This window comes from Theropithecus gelada, chromosome 4, assembly GCF_003255815.1.
Source record: "Theropithecus gelada isolate Dixy chromosome 4, Tgel_1.0, whole genome shotgun sequence".
NCBI classification, from domain to species: domain Eukaryota; kingdom Metazoa; phylum Chordata; class Mammalia; order Primates; family Cercopithecidae; genus Theropithecus; species Theropithecus gelada.
In genome coordinates, this window is record NC_037671.1 from 82281805 (window position 1) to 82295592 (window position 13788).

General features: G+C 35.0%; 1 protein-coding gene across 2 annotated transcripts in view; it reads right to left on the reverse strand.

Annotated features, from left to right (window-relative positions):
* The window catches only part of ME1 (malic enzyme 1), a 240954-nt gene that overhangs the window by 120667 nt on the left and 106499 nt on the right, over positions 1-13788 (reverse strand). For both annotated transcript variants that reach the window (XM_025382567.1, XM_025382566.1), the window contains 2 exons: positions 11025-11100; positions 5090-5251 (listed from right to left, as the gene is read on the reverse strand). In XM_025382567.1, coding sequence (XP_025238352.1) covers positions 5090-5251; positions 11025-11100 — 238 coding nt within the window. The remainder of the gene's footprint in view (positions 1-5089; positions 5252-11024; positions 11101-13788) is intronic.

Sequence of the window (13788 nt, forward strand, 5' to 3'; positions counted from 1 at the left end):
TCATGACTAGGTAATGGAGCCCCAATAAAACTCTGAACAGTGGGACACATGTTGATATTTCATATCTGTACTGGGAGGGTAACATGTCCTGATTTTACAGGAAAGTGGACGCTTCCCATTTGGGACTCTTCTAGACTCTTCCCTATACATCTCTTCTTTTGTGTGATTTTAATGTGTTATCTTTCACCCATAATACACTGTAACTGTGAGTACAATAGCTTTCAGTGAGTTTTTTGAGTCTTAGCAAATTATCAAGCCTGAAGTTGGTTGTGGGAAGCTCTTGAACTTGCAGTTGATGGCAGAAATGAGGGCAGTCTTGAAGAGTATGTATACCTGTAAATTTTGTAGTTTAACTAACTCTGGGTAGAGCTAAACTATATTTTATAAAGGGAACAAATAATTTACTCTCCTTTTAGAATAAGAAGTCTAGTTGATCATTTGCTAGTATACATTTTAACAATTAGATTCCCAAAATATGATTTATTTAAAAGGACAAGATGCAACAAAATAACAGTAATACAGAGTTTAAGAATAAGAATGAGGCTGGAGAATAGGGTCTGGAGGCAGGGAACCTAAGGCCGTTTTGCACTGACTTCCTAGAACTAAATTGAAAGGAAAACCCTAACTTTCTATGCCTAAGTAACAAAATGACCAGAGGCTACTCCCTTTGCAAACCCCTACCTTTTCTGCTGACAGATGAGAAATTCAAAGTACCTCTGATTGGTTGGTTTTTGCAATTAATCAGACGTTTGCACAGGAGCGTAACTTTGTAACTTCACTTCAGCCTCTGATCGGTTGCTGTCCACAACCAATCAGACTGACTGTGGGCCAAGCCTTCATTTGCATAGAAACGCAGTTTTGTAACTTTACTTTATCCTCCCATTGGTTACTTTCCACAACCAATCAGATGTTTGCTAGGAATGTGACCTTTGTAACTTCACTTCAGTCTCTGATTGGTTGCAGAAAGCAACCAATCAGACTGATTGCAGGCCACCACTTCATTTAAATGGGGTGAACACCAATTGGCCAATGGGAAACCTCTAGGGGGTATTCGGACCTGAGAAGATTCTGTATCCAGGTCCTTGAGTGGCTGCTCAGGCCCATTCCCACTCTGTGGAGTATGCTTTCATTTTCAATAAATCTCTGCTTTTCTTGCTTCATTCTTTCCTTGCTTTGTATGTTTTGTCCAATTCTTTGTTCACCGATAACAAGAGTATATAATAATTGTCAGAGAATTGGTTTGCTAAACGCCTTCAAATGCCTTTACCAAAGAAAGCAATTAATACATACTGAAACTAGTTACATGTGTATCTCCTCTTCTAGATTCAGAGCATCCTGCTGGCAAAATCTTACATTTTTTACGCCAATATTATCTAGGTTTTGCTTAGGCTTTGATGGATAGCAGATATTCAATACTTTTTAAAAAATTGTTTATTGATAGATAAATTTGTATATTTTTATGGAGTACATGTGATACTTTGTTACATGCATGGAATGTGTAATGATCAAGTCAGGGTATTCAGGGAGTCCATCATCTTGAGTATTATTTCTTTTCTTTTCTTTTCTTTTTTTGAGACAGAGTTTTGCTCTTGTTGCCCAGGCTGGAGTACAATGGCATGATCTCAGCTCACTGCAACCTCTGCCATCGGGTTCAAGCAGTTCTACTGCCTCAGCCTCCCAAGTTGGTGGGATTACAGGCATGTACCACCATGCCCAGCTAATTTTGTATTTTTAGTAGAGACAGGTTTTCTCTATATTGCTCAGGCTGGTCTCAAACTCCCAACCTCAGGTGATCCGCCCGCCTTGGCCTGCCAAAGTTCTGGGATTACAGGTATGAGCCACCGCGCCCAGCCACCTTGAGTATCATTTCAATGTGTTGATAGCATTTCAAGTCCTCTCTTCTAGCTATTTTGAAATATACAATACAGTGTTGGTAAATGTAGTCACCCTACTCTACTATCAAACATTAGAACTTATTTCTTCAATTGACATATTTGTACCCATTAACAACCTCTCTTCATCCTCCCACTCCCTACCCTGACATATACACACCCTTCCCAGTCTTTGGCACCTATCGTTCTTCTCTTTACCTCCATGAGATCAACTTTTTTAGCTCGGGTGTGAGAACATGGGATATTTGTCTTTCTGTGCCTGGTTTATTTCACTTAACATAATGAGTAGGTACTCAATATTGGTATAATACCAAATGCAATTTGAGGAGTTTCAGAAAGGTCTCTCAAAGACCTCTGTCACTCTCAAAGTGACAAAGGTATTCTCCGGTGACCTGTCAAAGAGTTAAAGTTTCACCATTCACTTAATTTTCTTCCCTCAATATTCCTGAAAGTCCAATGGCAGTAAGCAAAATCTCTAGAAATAATACACAGCATTTTAACAGTAGATTCATTTAGATAATCAGATTATTTTCTAATTATCAGCTTAAAAATTCTGAAATGTAGTATGAACCAGACATGTCTTAATTTAAAAAAAAAAAGAGAGAGAGAAAAAGCTAGATCTACAGTTGGGTAAACTAAGAAATTTCGTGAAGGATAGGTGGATGGGTTCTTCAGGCTGAGGAAGTAAGATACTGGATAGAAATGTAATAACATAAAAGCAATGAATACCAAAAGAGGAAAGAAACATACACTAAACAGAGATAATGTAGAAAATTGAAGACAACCATCAATTTGGCAATTTTAAGACCTACTTTCATGAAATCAATTCTTTAATATAAAACAATCTCGCTCATGAAATTAATTCTTTCATATAATACAATCAATGCAAGAGTCCTAGTGTTACAGTTTCACTAGTGCACAGCCTTTTATAATGTCCACATTATACAAACAAACTCAATAAATGGCACAGGGTTAAAACTGTTTAAAACTTCACTGTTATCCCAGTGAAGTAGGAGGATTATTTGAGACCAGGAGTTCAAAACCAGTCTGGGCAACTTACATAGCAAGAACCCGTCTTAAAAAACAAAAAAACAAAACAAAACAAAACAAAAACAGTTAAAAAAATTAGCTGGGTGTAGTGGTGCACACCTGAAATCTAAGCTACTTGAAAGGCTGAGGCAGGAGGACCACTTGGGCTCAGGAGTTTAAGGCTGCAATGAGCTATGATATTGCCACTGCATTACAGCCTGGGTGGCAGTGCAACATCCTATCTCTTACAAAAAAAAAAAAAAAAGAAAGCCAAATTCTAACATTTTTGCACGTCTGTTTTGTCATTATATATTCCTCCTCATTTCTCCACAGAATTTTTAAGATGTATTACCTATTTTTGTGATTTTTAAAATTTGATTTCAATGTAAACAAAAAATTACCCAGTTGTGGTGGCATGTACCTGTAGTCCTAGCTACTTGGGAGGCTGAGGTGGCAGAATCACCTGAGCATGGGAGATTGATGCTGCAGTGAACCATGATCATGATAGTGCACTCTAGCCTAGGCAACGGCAGTGAGATCCTGTCTTAAAGAAAATAAAAACAAATAGGTCGGGTGCAGTGGCTCACGCCTGTAATCCCAGCACTTTAGGAGGGTGAGGTGGATGGATCAGGAGGTCGGGAGATCGAGACCATCCTGGCTAACACGGTGAAACCCCCTCTCTACTAAAAATAGAAAAAAATAGCCAAGAATGGTGGCACGTGCGTGTAGTCCCAGCTACTTGGGAGGCTGAGGCAGGAGAATCGCTTGAACCTGGGAGGCAGAGGTTGCAGTAAGTGGAGATCACGCCACTGCACTCCAGCCTGGGTGACAGAGTGAGACTCCTTCTTAAAAAACAAAAAACAAACAAAAAAAAATCAAAAATAAGAAATTAACTATTTTATGTCAATGCAACTTATCACAGAACAATTTTTAAAATATATTTTTAAAATAAAGTAGAAATATATTTATTTTATTTTAATTTAAATTTTTTAGAGCAGGCTCTCACTCTGTAGCCCAGGCTGTAGTCCAATTGCATGATCATGGCTCACTGCATCCTGAACCTCCTGAGTTCAAGCAATCCTCCTACCCTTCCAGCCTCCTGAGTAGCTAGGACTGTAGGTACACACCAACTCTCCTGGCTTAAAGACGAAATGTTAATGTTCAATGTATACACACAATTTTAGGACAATTGTTTAAAGAGGTCAAGAAGCCAGCTTTGATAATTTCTAAGCCATTCCTATTGGTATCAGAAAAGAAAATGCCAGATAAGCAATGTATTTTTATCAAAATGTATCCTTTGATAAAGGTTAAGTGAGCATTCATGCACAGATCAAGTTAAATATTATAACTTTTTATGTGTATGTTAAAAAACATAACTGTTTAAGTCACTATTGTAAATATATTTTTGTTCATGCAAAAATATATTTCACATTACTTACAGATCAAAAGTTTTAACTTCAATTGTTTTAGAAGGAGACAAAGAAAATAAACATAATGCATGTACGTATTTGTGTTATGGTCTTATTTGATGATATATCTGCTTGGGACCTAGGTCTGAAATTTGTAAATAACTTTTTAAATGTTCATCCTTAACTGACTATTATCTTTCATTTCTATTTCAGAGAATTCTACATTTAACTTCTAGTATCTAGTTAGCTAACTAATCCTAAATATTAGCAGTAAAGGATGAGCAAAAAAGTAGTACTTAACATATGACTTTAAGATTCTAAAATATAAAGTCATGAATGAGAAAAGTTAAACTCCAAATGATCTACTTTAGGTTCAATATAGTTTTTAAAACAAGAATACTTCAGACTGATTAATTTAATAAATTCCATGGGATTAGTTCCTATATAATAAAAAAATAATTTTTAAAACTATTGTCTTAAAGTAAAACATATACTCTATAGAATAACGGTGAAAATACATATCAAAGCAACATAAGGCACTAGGGAAGCAGATAAAAGATTAATCACATTATAAAGATGGGAAAAGGAGAACAGGAGAAGTAATTTTTTTTAATAATACTAAAGGGAGATTTGGAGAGAGAGAGAGAGAACCAGACAAAAAAGAATGAGTTTTATGAAGTTCCTGGAATAAGTTCAAAATGCAAGGATTTATGCCATTTTTAAAGGTACATAGCTGCCTTATAGACGTAAATAAATTACCTCATTTTCGGTTCCCACATCCAGAATGACAGGCAGACATTTTTGAGGATTCATCCCTCCACAAGCTGTATATAGAGCCAATTTACCCACAGGGATGCCCATGCCATTACAGCCAAGGTCTCCCAAGCCAAGAATACGCTCTCCATCAGTCACCACAATGGCCTAGAAGAAAAAGAAAAATTACCTATTAACAGGTTTTCACAAATCCTGAGACACAATTTCTGACTCTACTTCTGAAGTAACTACTAGTGAAATATTAAGCTGTTAAAAAAACATAAATTGAATATATATGAAAAAGATTTTATAAATTGTAATTGTGGAAGAATAAGGTGAAGAAATGAACTTGATTTATAAATATGCTTAATTAGGTTACTGAAAAAAGAAGGGCATGCGTGCACATAAAGATTCAAACATACCAAATAACTTAAGTTTTCAATCAAGAGGAGCAAGTAGGTAAAGCATAAGGAAATAAGAGCTCACACCAGGAACCAAAAGAAGGTGGTTTTGAGCAAGAGTGTCCTTAGTAAATTACTGCATAGTTACTGAAGAGATTGAGGAGGTTACACCTCTGCCCTAAATGCTCTGATCTTTAGTTTATGCATCCTGGCACTATCCTCCTATTTTTACAACAATCTGACCCATTCTCCTTAACTCCTATAATCACTTGATATCTTTGAAACATGTCCAGTACAGTCTGTTACTTCTCTTACCTGAACATTTTCCACTAGATTTAATGAATTTTGTCTGCTTCCTCCCTCCCTCCCTCCTTCTTTCTTTTTCTTTTTCTTTTTCTTTTTTCCGAGACAGAGTCTTGCTCTGTAGCCCAGGCTGGAGAGGAGTGGCGCGATCTCAGCTCACTGCAACCTCTGCCGCCTAGGTTCAGGCAATTCTCCTGTCTCAGCCTCCCGAGTAGCTGGCATTACAGGCGCTCACCACCATGCCCAGCTAATTTTTGTATTTGTAGTAGAGACAGGGTTTCACTGTGTTGGCCAGGCTGGTCTCAAACTCCTGACCTCGTGATCCACCCGTCCCAGTCTCCCAAAGTGCTGGGATTATAGGCATGTGTCACCACCGCGCCCAGCCTGCTTAGTTTATTTCTAATTAACTTGAATATTTATGAAGCATATACTTTAATCATGTGGAGATTTTAATTCGATGTAATTTGATATCATTATTGAACATCTTTGTGATCATGTCAATTATATGAATTTAAACAAAACCAATCTGATATCATTATTGAATATCTTTCTGATTCATGTCAATTATATGAATTTAAACAAAACCAATCTTATGAAACACAATTTATTAGTCTACAAACTGCTACACTCATCATATTCAGAGAAATGTGGGAAAATGTCAGTTATTTGGCCTTGGGTGAATTTTAAGCTTCTGTTTCTTATTGGTAAATTGGGAGTAATAAATGTACTTTTCTGAGTAGCTGTATAAAATTGGGAACTGGGTCTTTTTGCTTACCACTGTACATCAGCACCTAGTACAGCATTTGGCACACAGTAAACAATCAACAAATATTAGTAAATTGAATAAAACTATGATTACATAAAATGAAATCATGATATATAAAGAACTTACCACAGTACCTGGTACATTACAAATTCTTAAAAATTTATAGCTATTATTACTATTATTTCATCAGAGCTAACATCATAGCATTTTAGAAGTAAAGAGAAATCTAAAGTATATTCCATCTATTCCTCTTATTTTATAAATTAGGAAACTGAAAAATCAGAGAACTGAAATAATTTCGCTAAGGTGATTTACTTGGTTAATATCAAAGAACCAGAAACCCACATATGTTAATTCCTAGTACAGTGCTCTTTTCACCATACCACATTGCAGAATATATTTTAAAATATATTTCTAAGATATTTTATTTAATTTCCTGTTCACCTATATTATTCAGCTCTTGCAAAACTATCTTAAAAGCAAATACATTTGGGAGGTAGGTGAAAATCATTTTTGCATATTCTATACATTTGTCTTTGGAAGATTTTTCATGTCAAATAGCAATGGATCAATATGTGATGCTCTTTTGGAGGAAGCAATCCGATACTACTGGGTTAACTTAGCCCTGATTTAAGGTAAAAAAGATAAATACTGCAGAGAACTATAACTTTGTTTTTTAAATTAAATTAAGGCCAAATTTTCAAAGTCCTAATACTTCTAAAGTGTATTTAACAGACAGTTTTATTTATTGCATTACCACAAATAGAGGTACTTTTACATATCATTGATAATATATAACTTTTATGAATGTGATCTTTACATAGGTAAAGTCCATTTGGCCTGCCTATACTTACAAATATTTTTAATGATATGTTTTATAAGAAAAGTAATATTGTCATTTAGCTTAGTTAGCTTAGTCATTTAGCTTAGCTTAGTTATGACCTGAATAATAATTTATAAAATGCTTTCCAAATTTCATCGAAAGTGTTTAAACACAGAGAGGTGTTATTTGGTTTCAAAATTCTGAAAAAGGAATTTCAAGTGGCATACCTTTTCACTTATTTTTGATAGCTCATCTATGTTAAACTAAATATATGTCTTGAACATGAAAAAAAAAAAAAAAAAAAAAGCAGTCCACTTGCAGTAGCTCACGCTTGTAACCCCAGCACACTTTGGGAGGCTGAGGCAGGCGGATCACCTGAGGTCAGGAGTTCGAGACCAGCCTGACCAACATGGTGAAACCCCGTTTCTACTAAAAATACAAAAATTAGCCGGGTGTGGTGGTGAGTAGCCTCCCAGCTACTCGGGAGGCTGAGGCAGGAGAATTGCTTGAACCTGCAAGGCAGAGGTTGCAGTGAGCAGAGATTGCACCATTGCATTCCAGCCTAGGCAAAAAGAGTGAAACTGTCTCAAAAAAAAAAAAAAAAAAAAGGTTCATTATTTCTTATTTCTTCATAACTTTTATTCCCTAAGTTCTTCTCTCAGAGTTATTTATATTATTTAATTATATACATATACATGAACATTTATATGTGTAGTAGTTTGAGAAGTTTTTAAAATATGTTTTGAGACATTTGATATTTATGCTTTATTACAAATGTACATTTATGGCATTAATTCATAAATACTTCCATATAAAAGAGTAGATTTTAACAGTAAAACAATTCTCTCAAAGAAAAAAAGTTTTGTCACTTAAGTAGTTTATCACTAAATTAATATTCTCTTGCTTTTTTTTTTTTTTTAACCTACTTTATCTCCTGCTTCAGAAAAATGAAGCAGTTGGATGTTTTCTATACAATCATTAAGTCACAACTGCAGGATTAATGTCAGTAAGACAACTACAATTCTATCAGTGATGTCCATTTCTCAGAAATTAAATCTTCACCACACTATACAAATTATTATCTAGGCATTACCTGAATAGAAACTTCTGTATGAAATATGCAGATTTCTGCTGAACACACAAAGATACTCTCCATGTGTCCTATCTTCATCCCTTCATTTAATTTCCCAAGGCCCATCCTCTTATAGCCTACCTAAATGCAGAAGCTTTGCATCTTTTCCTGCTTTCCTGAAACTACTCCAAAATGTTTCCAGTGAACCTTGTTCAAATATTACTAATACAAAGTGATTTCTTTGTTAAATATGACATTCTATTTGTTCAAATCTAAATCTTTTTCTGAATTTCAAAACCTTTTATAATTTGATTACCCCTTAAACAATCTTAATTCCACTATATTCCAATATTAATTCAGCTTTAGTCAGGCCAGTGAATTTTCTTATTGTCTAAAAACACCCCATTCTCTTACTGAACTTGATACCTACATTCATCTGTTCCCTTCTTAGAATAGTATGTTTTTCCCTTTCTAACTATCAAAGGTTGGATTTAAGTTCCGACTTTGCTATAAAAGTTTTTTTAACTATTCCAGCCTTCTCTAAATAATAATATCCTCAGAATGAATAAATAAGGCACTTATAATACCACATGGTTTGATTATATTTTGCCTAATAATTGACTTTATTTCATGGGTACTTTCAAGTATATAGTGAGAGACCATATAAGATGTACTTATCTATCTTCAGCATTCTTTTACAGTCAATAGCTGCCATTTACTAAGTACCTACTATGTGCCAGGCACTACACTAAGACTTTTAAATAAAAGAGGGCATAGTTAGGGATAAGAACATCAGTAAGGGCCCAATATTAAGAGTCCAAAGGATAAAAGTAGCCTATGAATAAAGTTAAAGATGTAGAGATCAGCTAGTTGGAAAAACAAGAAACATGGTGTGATAGCTTTCTGCCTAGCTGTTACGATTACAGGGATATTGACTAGAACTCTCTACTGCAGAATTATTTCCTATATTGACTTGTTAATTCTTTTTTGTTTTTTGTTTTTTTTTTCTGAGACAGGGTCTCAATCTGTTGCCCAGGCTAGAGTGTAGTGGTGTGATCATAGCCCATTGCAGAATCGAACTCCTGGGTTCAAGTGATCCTCCTACCTCAGCCTCCCAAGTAACTGAGACTACAGGCATGCACCACCATTCCAGCTAATATTTAAATTTTTTCTAGAAATGGAGTCTCACTATGTTGCCCAGGCTAGTCTCAAACTCCTGAGCTCAAGCAATCTTCCCACCCACCTCAGCCTCCCAAAGTGTTGGGATCACAGGCCTGAGCCACCACTTCTAGCCAACTTGTTAATTCTTTAAATCTCCTTTAGATCCTGATTAAAAGTAAACATCCTTAGGTGACCAGACATTTATGCTTTATAGAATTAAGATGTTTCTTAGGGTAGTTTCTAAGACCAGAATCTGGATAACATGGTCTTGTTGATAGCAGAAAAGCTGAGGAAGCAACTTAGGTGGAGAAAGCAAAAAAAAAAAAAAAAAAAAAGAAAGAAAGAAAGAAAATTGAGGACGTTGGAAATAACAAAAACCACTTTAATTTACAAGTTTTCCTAGCATGAGGCCTACAGAACCAAATTAATCCATTATAGCCACAATATCTCAAATAGGAAAGATCACCCAGGCATGGTAGCTCACACCTATAGTTTCAATACTTTGGGAAGCTCAGGCAGGAGGACTGCTTGAGGTCAGAAGTTCAAGACCAGACTGAGCAACACAGTGGGACTTTGTCTCAAAAAAAATTAAAATAATTTTAAAAAGATCATTAGTGGACTTACATTCAGAAGTTATACCTGAAGTGCCTTTGTACCACCAAAAGGCATTGATTTATTCCATCCTGGTACTAAAAGATACCACAAAGTTGCTAGGCACTCAACAGAAAGGAAAGAGGGAACCAAAGGGAGAACAAACACTTCTCAACTCCCTTAGACAAGGAAGATGGCATAGCCCTGTGTCTAAGAACAGGGACTCAGAGGCCAGCTCTGGGGCCTGTATGGAGTTCCCACCACTATCTTAGGCTACTTTGTAACCCATCTGCGCCTTTCTTTCCTCAATCAATTATTATTATTATAAGAGCTAATCCATGTAAAAAGTCTCATTCGGAATGCTACCAAATGTCAGGTACTATTATTACTTTTATTTTCATTAGCTCACTTACAGAGGGAAGTCAAATGAGCTACTTAAGGTCATAATAATAAAAGAAATGAATTAACAGACTTTTTTTCTTGCCTACTTGGATTCCTCCTAGTGGATAATTAAACACAACAGATAGAATTTAAGGGTTTGCTTAAAGAAATTCAGATGCTCTCACATATTCAACATTTATCATTACTTAGAATGGAGGTACTAAGAAATTAGATAGAAATAATAGGAAAACTTAGTATCTAAATGGCATCAGAATATAATTAACCCACTATGTAAAAATCAAAAGGATATAAATTAGGTGATATTCACTAGAAAAGCTAATGAATGCTACCTATTATCATGAGAATTGTCAGTATGTTTTAAACCGTTTTATGGGACAGAAAAAAGAAAAAATTTGCCATAATGGAAAAACATGATAACTTACCTTGATGACATCTTCTGGCCATGCATTAAGAACCGAAGCAATATGCCCTCGATCGTGGATACTAATAAAGAGACCTCTGGCAGGAAAAAAAAAAAAAAAAAAAAAAAGGAGTAGTTTACATTTACTTCAGGCCTGTCAAACTATCATGAATATCTTAAACATTTTCTCAAACAACAATTTAATATATCTCAATTTTTATCAAACTGGTGAACATTATTTCCTTAAATAAGGGGCAGGAACTCTTATAAGTAAGGGAAAAATTACTTGAAATAATATATTGACATCTACAGTAAAGGGAAGTTTGTTTTCTTAGATATTTTAAAATTTTTTAAATTAATAAACATTCACTATTTTTATGTACAGAGAATTTAGATAGCATTATCAGTTCCACTCACAAATTCATTTAGAATCTGTCATGATATAATATACATAAAAGCACTTTGAAAAGCAACATGAAGCATCTGTAAACAGGCATTTTCAATGTATATTCCACTTAATCCATGTTCAACACGAAGATGAGAACATGTGTTAGAGATGGCTGAAGTGACCGACTAATGCTGAGCAGCTCTTTCATGTAGAGCTCACTTGATTTCTTTGATTTGTGATCTTAGTTGCCGTTTGCAACTCTGTTATTTATTCTCAAGTCTTTAACACTGTTTGTCCCTCCCATTTCCTACAAAAGCTTAACAAGTAACTTCACAAATTAAATTAATAGAATTTAAAATATGTAAATGCCTTATCCTCATTTAAAAGTTTTCCTCTAGTATCGTTAAATATAACTCAGATATAAAGAACCACATACAGCTTAATGAATTGTTATAAGACAACCACCTTTCTACATAATATTCATTTAAACAGAATCTTGCCAGCTACCCAAAACCTATCCACATGTTTTCTCCCAAAGACTCTTCCTTTCTAAGTGTAACCACTATCCTCACTTTTATGGTATCACTTCCTTTATAGTTAATGTATTGTTTTATATCACCAAATCATAAACCTTCCGTAGGCACTATTGTTTAATTTGGTAGAGTTTCCCTTAATATGGATTTGGCTAATTAAATCCCTACCATATAGATTAACATGTTAATCTTTCTTCTGTATTCTTGGAAAATTGGTAATAGAAAATTGAATCTAGAAGCATAATCAGATTCATGTTCAATTTTTTTGGACAAGACATTTCATGGTTTGATGTTATCAGAAGGCACACCATATTTGGTATTCCTTTTTGTGATGTTAGTAGCTTATTTTGCTAAATGTCTAAGTTCATGAATTAATCTGGAATTACAAAATGGTGATATTCCAATTATATCATTCATTATTTATTTACTGGAACACCCCTTTAAAAAGAAATTTCACCACATCTATGGGTATCCAAAGACATGGCTGATATAGAAAAAGAAAAAACGCTCGATTTTCTTTATCAGTTTTTAAATTAAAAAGCTGGTTAACTAGATTTCTTCAGAAGTTTCCACTTAGTTGTTGTTGTGTGTATGGTTTTGTTGTTGGGTTTTTTTTGTTTTTTTTGTTTTTTGATCAATTTGAACTCATGGATTTAAACATATTTGATGTGTTTCAATCCATTATAGTTATTTTCCTTATTGATATTCATATTATTTCATCTTGAGCAAGTGGAAGACTCTTCATGCTGTCCCCTGAGTCCTTTTGACATGACTATAGAAGGTTTTGATGGCTTCCTTGCTCTGTTATGATCAAATGTCAGGTCTATTTTGAAAGTTTTCTGCCCCAGACCTAAAATGAGTCATTTTTCTAACCTGTTTCCTTGAGCAGAAGGTGGTTTTTCAAGAATACTATCTAGGTAATAGAGATGCCTACTGCTACTGATTGGCAAAAGTATTGTTTTAGAAAAATCACAAAAAGTGTTGATAAGATTTACTTACTATTTATGGCTGCAAATTTCCAACTGGCACTCTTCTCTTGTGACGTTTACCACCCACTATGATGTCTTAGCAAATTTAACTTACTATTCTCAGAGAGGACAATTTTACATCTTCTTTCTCCTCACTCTTGCACACCTGTTCCTCTGTCACACTTTGTTGATAATCTAATCTTGAATTTCAAAAGAAGTAGATGCAGAACGGTAAAAACTACTTCATCATTCTAATATAAATTCCACTAACCCATCTGCATCTTTTTTTTTTTTTCCCCACAACTTCTGCCTTCCCTCTTGTTATAAGAGAAGAAATTTTCCTACCATTATTAAGGCCATCCTGTTTGCTCAGGATCCTATCCCATCTCACCTTTTCAAAGGCTTCACTCCTGTAATTATTCCATCTCTATGCTGCATCACTGCTTTTTCTACTGGAGTTTTTGGCACAAAAACCTGTGCTATATTATCCATCTTTTCAAAACATTGGATTTTTTTTTAATTTATTTATTATTATTATACTTTAAGTTGTAGGGTACATGTGCATAACGTGCAGGTTTGTTACATATGTATACTTGTGCCATGTTGGTCTGCTGCACCCATCAACTCGTCATTTACATCAGGTATAACTCCCAATGCAATCCCTCCCCCCTCCCCCCTCCCCATGATAGGCCCCGGTGTGTGATGTTCCCCTTCCTGAGTCCAAGTGATCTCATTGTTCAGTTCCCACCTATGAGTGAGAACATGTGGTGTTTGGTTTTCTGTTCTTGTGATAGTTTGCTAAGAATGATGGTTTCCAGCTGCATCCATGTCCCTACAAAGGACGCAAACTCATCCTTTTTTATGGCTGCATAGTATTCCATGGTGTATATGTGCCAC